This window comes from Euwallacea fornicatus, chromosome 22 (genome assembly GCF_040115645.1).
Source record: "Euwallacea fornicatus isolate EFF26 chromosome 22, ASM4011564v1, whole genome shotgun sequence".
Classification (NCBI taxonomy): Eukaryota; Metazoa; Arthropoda; class Insecta; order Coleoptera; family Curculionidae; genus Euwallacea; species Euwallacea fornicatus.
In genome coordinates, this window is record NC_089562.1 from 1154450 (window position 1) to 1164755 (window position 10306).

The 10306-nt window shown below is 34.5% G+C and overlaps 1 protein-coding gene across 1 annotated transcript; it reads left to right on the forward strand.

The window, feature by feature from the left end:
- Positions 1–5799: 5799 nt before the first annotated feature.
- On the forward strand, positions 5800–10100 carry LOC136346135 (uncharacterized). Its single transcript, XM_066295037.1, has 5 exons — positions 5800–6469; positions 9360–9568; positions 9625–9835; positions 9898–9945; positions 10002–10100. The coding sequence occupies exons 1-5, from the start codon at positions 6442–6444 to the stop codon at positions 10073–10075; spliced, it is 570 nt and encodes a 189-aa protein (XP_066151134.1). The 5' UTR covers positions 5800–6441; the 3' UTR covers positions 10076–10100.
- Positions 10101–10306: the final 206 nt, after the last annotated feature.

The following is a 10306-nucleotide window of genomic DNA, read 5'->3' on the forward strand; positions in this document are numbered from 1 at the left end:
ATGTTGAAAATTTTTCACCTCAATGGCTGAGGAATTATATTTATTGGCTACAGATGACTGAGTGATATTTGATTATTTTACGTAATTTGCCTGCTTTATTTTAAACTTTATTATCTGCGTTGGGGATTACTTTAAGCGCTATTTGTTGGTGTTTAGTTTAATCCCAGATTGACCTTATGTTCAAGCATGGATAGCCAAGTGTTTTTAGCCACTTCGATTTTATTAAGCAAAACATATGGACTTTCTTTCATTTTAAGGTTCCTTGGTACCGCTTAATTTTGTGGCCATTACCAAAGACATTCTGTCGTCTATTTGAGCTATGAACTCTTGTTTTGTTAATGTATTTTCGACGTTAATCAATTTAATTTTTTAAAGGCTTAGATGTTTCGCACTGTCCCCAACCAAGGAACCCATTATCAAAGATATGAGGTATATATTTTTATGAAATTCTCTATTTGTAATTTAATTTTGCTGTTCTTTAATTATTTTTTTAGAGGCTGCACCAATTTGAAGTTTCTTACATTTGCAAATAATTTTCTATAAGGTACGCGTTTTACAAGACTCATCATTGGGATCTCGGTTGTCTTAAAAGATAAGACGCCCATTAAGCTAAGGCAAAATTGAGCAATTTCAGGCGCAATCAGTTTACGTTTTCAAACCGATCGAGGTTGCCGATGTTTTCCTAAATATCCGTAAAAAACTTATTTTTTTAAATTTTTTGCTTATGAATAGTTTTGGAGTACTTTTTTGACAAAATCGTCAGTTTACTTCAAATGCGCCAAGTTTCCTAAATATGTTTTTTGGGTTTGGTTTTCTCCTGGCCTCTATATTTGCTGTTTGGATATTTAAGTAACTTCACATCTTCCAAATTTACTGGTATGATGCATGTCGTAGTGCTGTCATATTGATTGAAACAAGACATTTCCTTTGATAGTGAAAGTGCCACGAAGCAACAAAATCGCCTTTGGACGATTGAAGAAAAGTATTCAAATGATTATCATGATCTAAGATTGAAAAAATAACATTCCACATCAAATTTTTGCTAACAATCAATTTGACATTAAGAACAAGTCGAGCTTACCCAATTCGTCAAACCTCTTACTTTTTATACCTAGTTGAATGCGTTTTCCAAGATTTACCTAATTTTTAAGCTTACTTTAACAGTTGAGTGTTTTATCACTAGTACATTATCACACACACTAAAACGTTTGTGAATCAACCAGAAACGTTAAAACTTACCATCCTGTGATATGGATTTAAATCTATCGCCTAAGTTCTCAGTAAAGAACAAATTATTCTCAGTCAGTTTTAATCGAGAATAGTATGCAATTCCACCTCTGCTTGTGTGTGAGGCGTTATTTTCAAATAAAATAAAAGAAAAATTCATCGCTCCACATCAAACGTATAGAACAGATTTAATACAGAGTTTGTATAAATGTTTAAAAAAATCATTTTTTTAATAAGATTTATGTACTGCAATTATTGCTTATATTAGTTTTTTTATTGTTATGCATTTATGTTTATTCCCAATATGTTTTATAGACTTGTAAATAAATTCACCTGCCTTGTAATTACATTACGATGACCACCTAACATATATGTATCATAGAAAGTTCGCTCAACTGGGCGAGACAGGATAGCAGTGAATTTGTCAAAGACATATTCGAGCATTTAACCAAGTGGTGTTTCTATTATAAAAATATGTTCAGTGGTATCGCTGATTATTTCATTGTTTTTGAAGAAGATGCCAAAATTTTAGTAAATGAAGAACATCTAAGTAAGTTTATGCTATGTGGCAAAACTACGCATAGCAATTGTTTCTGAAGAAAAGTCAAAGTTTGACAGATTTGAACGGACAATGTTGCCGGATGGAGTGAGTTTGGTGCCTCGCGAAAAGTACATTAGTACGTAAATTATAGGAAAAACTTTAATGTTCTTTCTTGGAATATTTTTGTGAAAGTTTTCGAACACCTGTAGATATGAAAAGTTTCAAAATAAAAAATTCTCTAAGATTAGAATTTTTATTTAAAAACGTAATATTGATTTTCAAAAGTTTCCAGATCAACCTGAAATAGAATATGTCTCAAAAAATTCCACGTAACGTCGGAATTAAGTGATGTTTGTATTGATTAAGGAAACCTGTGAAAATGTGGGTTATATGACAACGCTGCTTACAATTCAAGGGCACCAGAATTTTGTAGATTTAAAGAACAACGTTGTCAGATGGAAAATCGAATCTTTATAAAAGAAAAAACGTCAAAGTTCGACAGATTTAAATAGATTTTAGTAAGCAACGTCACCGAATTGAATACTAAATCTCATGGCCCCAGAGTGTTCACTGAAAATATAAGAGCAACGCTTTCATATTCAAATATGAGCCACATGGCAACGTCGCGTTGGACATTTATGTTCCAAGAAGTACCTCAGATTTTCAACAGAAATGCCGCTTAGGGTTACAAGCAGCATTGCCACATTTTACATAAAATCGGAGATTTGTGCAAAATGTGTGTTGCGCATATGCGTTTTTAGAAGAGTTCACATATATCCACACCATCTTATGTCATACACGAACAAAATTACGAAAATATTTCATTGGACGACACAGATATATCACTCCTAATATAATAAATAAGAGTTCAAGATTTATTTTCGTCGAAGATGTTGCGATCCAGTGGCACAAAAGGTACACGAAATTTATGGGCAAAGATTTAATATAAGGGGACCCTGTCTGAAACGAAATTAAACCGATAAAATGGCCCGCTAATGTCCATTCGTCAATCATATATATATATATATATATATATATATATGTGTATATGCCGGATCATCAATAGGAAGGTTTTCCGTGATGATATAAAGTATTTAGTTCACTTTTAATAGCAAAAATAGAAAAAGGGCAAAACCATCGAATTCGCTACCACACGAGCGCTTCTCGTCACTTGCCAATCTAATCTGTCTGTCCCATTTTGGTTTCTGGTTTTCCAAATCTCGCGAGTCCTTCAAATCCGAGGGATAAGGTACCTGCTAGTCCCTGTTTCCCACAAAGGCTGGCACACATGGTCTCTCGATTTCACCCTTGGTGGTAGCGACCTCGTTCGATAGTGATTTTCCTTAAGGTAGCCCTGTCTGCCTGCCCTTCGTCATATTATCAGCTCGTAATGTTACATTTTATCATTTAAGGCCTAATAAATCTCCAACATATATATATGTGTGTATGTATGTATGTATATACCCATCTTGTTAATGTTCAGTTAAGTTTTCTAATATATTTAGAAGGTTGTAAAGCACAGTAAACCATATTCTAACGATCACGTGAAATTGGGGTTTTCAGTAGCGATCTCATCTTCCATTAGAAAATCAATTAAAAGGCTTTTGTTAAAAACGAATTTTTTGCGATTCGTAAGTCTCAAGTAAAGGGAGATTCAATGAAAGCTTATTTCTATTAAATGGGTACACACTCAAATAAATAAGCAGCAGCTTAAGTATAATCTCAGAATTAAAAAAAAAAAATGCGTTTTTTTTCTTTCATAAAATTGCCGTACAGACGAAACAACTTCCAGTTTACCAAAGAAATTCGGGAGATTTTCTAATAAAGGCAAAATTACTTTTAGCTGTTGCTATCAGTGGGTCTGAATTTGGAAGAGAAGATGAAACAGAAGGACCCTAGGCAATTAAATGCCCCCCTCCCCCCCTCAAAGCTTTATAGCTTTAGCATTTATTATAAGACTTTTTTCTTTTTCCATGAGATGACAATCTACCAGCTCTACATCGGCTGGAAATCAGAGTAAAGGGCCTCAATAATGCGATCTCATTGAAACGATATAAATTACCCTCGATTCACTTTTTTTTACTGCAAATCGGGCCTTTTCGAGATTATTGCACTTTGGAGATAGAGCAGCGATAGCACGTACGGAAAGCTTATCGAGTTTAACAGAGGGTTGAGCAGCGTTTGTGTTATTTTTGAGGTTTTAAGGGGGGTGGATGGCAATTTAGTTGATAAGGCGTTGTGGTTTTTGGATTGAGAGAAGTTTGCGAGGAAATTGCCCTTTGGTAAATATGGCAGAAATTAAGAAAAGTGGACATAGTAAAGGTTCAATTTTTAATTTTATGGCTCTATAACTGCACTGAAAAAGGCAGAACATGGTTATATTTTTTTTCTTGAAGTTTAATGGAAGAAATGACAAAGTTCCACGGGGGTTTTTAAAGGACTAATAATTATTTTTTATTCGATTGTTGCAGTTTTAGAAATTAATTTTTTCGCTTAGATAAATTTGCCAATCTTTCAAAAATTTATAAGATTTTTTCGGTGATTTCATAAGTATTTTCTGTTTTAATTCCATTATCCATATTTCGCTTTCTTTCTTGTTTCGCTTTTCTTTCCATATTTACTTTACTTCTATTTAGGCTTTTTGCAGTTTTTTTGTTGACCTTAAAGAAGTTCTCTCATGTAATATAGAATTCATGATGTTTAAAAAAGCCGCAATAAAAATGTCATTTTCCTTCCATTTTTACTGAGTTGGAGATTTCGATTATTCGATACATTTTTGTTCCTCTTTATATGTAGTTAACGCATTAACTTTGCATATTTTTTCCACCTAACTTTGAGCCGGCCGGTCAGTATAAGTAGAAATATATTGAAAAATTTTAATTCAACGTCTGATCTTTCCTCTCCTTGCTGCGCCACTGATTTCGATTATTTGCCGATATGTTCTTTCCTGTTCAGACTGCTGTAATATAAAATTAATTACCATAAGCTTGATTGTTTGTAGTTTTTGAGAATGTTCAATTGGAGGAAAGAGACATCTATGCCAGTGCATTTTGCTATTAAATTTAGGGGAGATGCATGACTAATTTTAATTTGTATTAACTCATCTTTTGAAAAATTTCACGGGCAGTGCTGATTGTTTCTTAACTTAACTTCCAAAATTTAATGATTTGGAATTTTTGAAAATGCTTTATTTAGGACAAGACACGAGTCCGCTGAAGCTTATCATTGGTAAATATTGAGTTTTTTAGAGAGTTTGATGAAAAATATTCAACTGTTTAATGCAGTTCTATTGGAGATAATAATTTTTTTTAACTTCCTACGTCTCTGATTATGTTTTTTACCATGACCTTTTTCTATGTAGTTGAACCTACTAAAAGATCAGGTTAATATTTCCAAACTGTTATCGACAGGCACAACTAAAGTTCGTTCTTAAATTTGATTCAAAGTATAACTTTAATTCTACTTTGATCTAAAGAAGAATAAATAACTGAAGCTCTTCAGAAATGTTCAAAATTAGATGTAAAATTTAAAATGAAAGCGTGATTTTTTTCCCTTATTACGTCTCTGATTTGCATTATCTGACGATTATTAGGTTTTTTAAGCAGGTACACGCACTTGAATCTCATGTTGTTGCTACCTGAATATTGGCGGCGTGGGAAGCTCTCATCACATGTGAGTAAACTGCGTCCTAATTAAAATTTTGAATTTTTATCTTTTTCCGGGCCATCCCGGATTTTGTTCGCAATTTGTACGAGTAATAAACTTTTCCTAAAAAAACAAAAAGTCACCCTCAAAACTCTAAAATTGAACTTCAAACATCATATTTCAACCGAACCCCCTTTTCCCACTCGATCCAGAACATCCATTTCATTATTTCAACAACTGTTCCCATTTTCCTGGAAACGTGTGCGTTTTCCTGCCCTGGTGCAATAAAAAGTTCAAGAAGCGCTCTTTTCTGCGCGCGTTTTTCAAACCCGTTCCCGAGGGAACAATTTCCCGAATTTCCAAAGTCACGACTCACTCCATCGCCACGTTCCATCGAGGGCGCTCACTATAAAATCTTTTTAATTTACAAGCTCAAACAATTATAGTGTGGCGGCCTATGTCAGATCTCAAGCGCTCCAATGGTTTTTGTTTTGATTGTGAATAACGTAGTTTGTTTGTTTTGGTTGTGAGTTTACGTCAGTGTTTTGTTTTATATAGTGAGTGTTTGCGAGTTTTTTTGTTCCTCATCTACCAAGAAGGAACGAGTTGTCACTGTGTGACGACGTCAACGAGTGACACCTCGTTTTCAACTGCTTTAAATAGAGGAATTCATTGGTGTCAGTAGATTTAATTTAAGAGGCATAAACCGACACACTAAACGAACTCTTATCTCGGTTCTCAGCAATGTTGATTTCGAAGTATTAAGTCAATTGACTTCTAACCCGCTTATTTAGAAGTTTGAGCGCCAACAATTTAACTTTTCTTCCTCGCTGATTATTTTTAATTAAAATCGTTTTAACTCGGCCTCGGAGGAGGCGGTTAAACGACCATTTCTATGCCGGCGACGAAAATGCATCTAAGAAGAGAATTAGCGCTAAATAAAATGCTAATTTTATGTTGAGTCATGTGACTTTTCGTTGGTGATTTGTTTTGGGTGGAAGTGTGCCGTGTAAATCAAGCCAACGAAGATGCTGCCTTGGACCCTGTTTTTCCTTGGTAAGTCAATTTTTGGTTTTATGCAGAAATTTTAAAATCCCCATGTTTATCAGGCACGAAATTGAGGAGATTATTGGGCCCATTCACGTAAATCCCACATAATTGAGCCCATCTGTTATTTTCTGGCATCTAAAGATTATCTGAAGACCCTACTTATGCAGATGATATGGGGAAATAAAACCCCCTTTAAATGGCATCGATTAGGTGCTTTATTTATTGTTACCGAGAAGGCAATTTGATCCAAAACTATGCACACCCTCTACCCCCGTTGCTTGTACGTATCTAATGTACCGCACCCCCATCCTTCCTGCAGCAATATGTTCTCATTAGCTTTCCATAAAAGTAATAAGATTTTTAACACTTCTACAATACGAATTTCTAGCTGAGGAATATAGAAAGTTTTAGGGGTGCAATTTACGTAGTTAAAGAGGGGTAAAGTTCAGTGGTTGCTTTGAGAAGTTTTGTTATTATAACGCGTGTTAATGGAAATAGTTAGGATCAAATTTGAGGCTTTTGTTAGGCCCCTATGTTGCACTTAAATTAAATTAAAGAGGGAATGGAGGAGTGTTAATTCGCATGAAATGTGACCCTGCATCTCAAAAATTAAAAGAGGTATGACAATCTGGTTAATGCAGGCTCTAAGGCTCATCGAGACAGGTAATATTTTGTATTTTTTTTTCAGAAAATGCTTTAGCTTGCTCGTAATGGCTTCTTATTCTTGCGTGGCAAAGGATTTCTCATAATTGTTAGTTGTCTTCCAACGCAACTTATATCTTTGAGAAATCTTTATTTTTTAACGATTCTAAAAGCGTTCATTTCGCTTAATGAAAGATTTTGATGGCCTCATTTTAAAGAACTTTGTCAAGTTCGAAAATACCCATATATTTACAAATCCGGAATTTTAAAGAATTTTAAAGTGATTTTTTTTCCAAATATTAACACACTACCCATTTAAACACATTTCGAAATCTCAAAAAAATTTCAACAAAGTTGAGGAAGTTCTAGAAAGTATGTGATATTCAGGGCCGTACTGTGCGTGGTTAGAAGCAGGATTAAAATCTGCATTAAAATGCCCTAAAACTCTCTATATAAATTCCATAAAACAATATTTAATTGATTTTTCTTGAAGAAGCTGCACCTTTTTTCTCTAGAAAATTAAAAACTAATGTTCTTGCTAAGTCTACTTTAAAAGGCGAACCAAAAGTCCAATAAATCTGTTTTTGGGCTACCAAATTCCATATTACCCCATGATTTTTGCGTACTTATGCAGAACAGTATTATTTTCTGTTTATATTTATTTATAATTTTTTTTTCTAGTTTTTAATTCGAACATAGCGAGGAACCTGCAGCCAGGACATATACAGTGGCGTACGAAACAAAACTCAGGATGTTATAAAACTTTAATTGCTTCTGGAACTACACCATACCCATGAATTTTACACAAATCTCTAGCGTATAAATTTCTTTTCAAATCCTGAAATTTTTAAATTAATGCGACAATAAACGAAGACGTGCAAAATACACATTCGGACATTTTCACATGAATTCGGAATTAAACATGGCCATTCAATACAAATATCTGAGCAAGTACTAGCTGAAAATATCGGATTACTGGAGTAGATGTTGATAAATTGTTGTTCAGATATCATACAACTAGAAAGCATAAAAACATTGAGTATCTTCTATTTGAAAAAAATTAAAATTCCGGTCGATAAATGATACAAAACGACTTTATAACAGCTCATCCAAGAACTCTCGAATAGCTTTAAATCTGAAAGAGTTAGATATAAGACTATGTATTAGAAAATTGTTCCTTTGGTACAGCCCAATTTGAAAGCATGAGAAATACAGGGACTTTCATTTAAAAAAAGCAAGTGTTTAGCCTCAAAAATTGAAAAACATCAAAAAGTAAATATTATTTTCTATGCCGAAAGGGCCCTGATTTGAATTGACCATTTTATTACGATTTTAATAATACCATAATGCATCAAAATTCACATATCTCTTAAATAAATCTATCGGTATTTTCCAATGTTCTCAGAAAGCTTCAACCCATCTACGAGTTTGGTTTAACCCCCGCGAAACCCATCCCTGAAACAAAACACCGCCAATTCCAATTTAATCAAAAAACCTTCGTGATTTTTACGACTCTCGTAATTTTTCACAAGAATTTCTACACCTGTAATCGGGAATAATGGAGGGTAACAGCGGTCCCCACTCCCTAATCGGATTTAAGTGTGGCGAGTCATGAAAAATGACCAGTAGTGACCGCTACAGCCATAAAAATCCCATGTATACGTATTAAATCAATTACGCTGACAGGTGGGTTTGGCCCTAAGGGAGAGGAAATTGGGTAAATCTGTTATAGGGAATGAAATTTGCTTCAAAGAAAATTCAAGCGGATTGCCAAAACTAGCGGAAAATCATATGGGAAATTGGTAATAAAAATTTCCGAGGCCACTTGAAGGGGTTGTGATTGCAATTTTTCGTTTTCTCGCACCCACATCAGCAGCAAGGGCGATTGCAATATATTTTTATCGGCTATTTAACGTTCTTATTTAGCTCTAGGCCAAATTGATTTTCGAAGGGGATGAGAGATTTTAGTGAAAAATTAGGGAAGGGAGGGTTTAATAAAAATTAATGAATTGAGAGTGCTGTTTAAGGGCCACTGCACTTTAGGGTTGATTGAGTTTTTTAGAAAATAAATATTAGAATTCCCTACATTGAAGTTATTTCCAGCTTTAATTCTCTCTCTGAACATTTCTCGGATTTTTGTGTCAAGCTTGAGTAACAGAAAACGTGCAGATTACTTAAACATGTAAATGAGCCACACATAAAGAGGGAATTCATGTTATTTAAAAAGCAATAAATACAAACCTCCATTTTGCAGCTAATTTTCTCTGGGAGTCCTCTCACTCCCTCAAACTGACCGAATTCTACGTTCCAAGATCACCTAGAGGTACGACTGATGAAGTACACATGAACTGCAAGTACGACCTAGAAGGAGAGGTACTTTACGACGTCAAATGGTACAAAGATGACATGCAGTTCTTCCGATGCATGGCCAATGGCAGTGTTCACGACTATCAACTTGAAGGGGTGTGTTCAACGTTCTTTATCATAAAAAATGACCATGGAATTATTTTTATATTTAGGTGAAGCTGCGCTCCTCAAGCTATGCAGCAATAGGGTCCTGCCCTATCACTCTTATAGGACTCACCAGCAGGTCTGGAGGTACATACAAGTGCGAGGTGACCTTAGATGATCCAGCCTTTAGGATGGTTTCTGGAGTGAAGGTTTTTAAGGTGGTACAGTCCTCCAGGAGAACGCAGGAGTTCAATGATGTTAGTTCTGAAAGGATTAGAAGTGAGTGTTATTTGCCCTCTTTAAAGAGGTACTGTAAAGGGAGTTTTTGTTGTTTATTAAAGGCTCACCTATCAAGAATCAAACCAATGTTCCCTTATTAAGTAGTGGTGGTAAGTTTGGGCGTTGATTGTTGGAAGATTTTTATTGAATTATTATTGTATTGCAGGGGACAGAAGATTACAGCCAATTATAACTGTTTATGTTGTAGTATTTATTGTTTTGTTATTTTGTAGATTGTAGGGTAATAAATAGTTTTGGAACATTTTTTAAAGGTTCTTAAATAAAACCCTCACTAGCACGTATACTCCTTGCACTACTGGACTAAATTTTTATAAATTTTGCTGAAAACTATCATCAAATTTCTAAGAAAGCATCACTACAAAAGTCCACTTTTGGGAGTACTACTTCTTACAGTGAATTTAAACTTACCAAACGTTGGGGTAAGTAGTTAGAAAGGACTCGTTTCCAGTA

Excerpts from the sequence above, each read along its gene's own strand:
- LOC136346135 (XM_066295037.1), top strand. The coding sequence starts at position 6,442 with ATGCTGCCTTGGACCCTGTTTTTCCTTG. Across the intron at positions 9,569-9,624 it reads ACGACTATCAACTTGAAGGG|GTGAAGCTGCGCTCCTCAAG; the intron begins GTGTGTTCAACG and ends TTTTATATTTAG. Across the intron at positions 9,946-10,001 it reads TCCCTTATTAAGTAGTGGTG|GGGACAGAAGATTACAGCCA; the intron begins GTAAGTTTGGGC and ends ATTGTATTGCAG.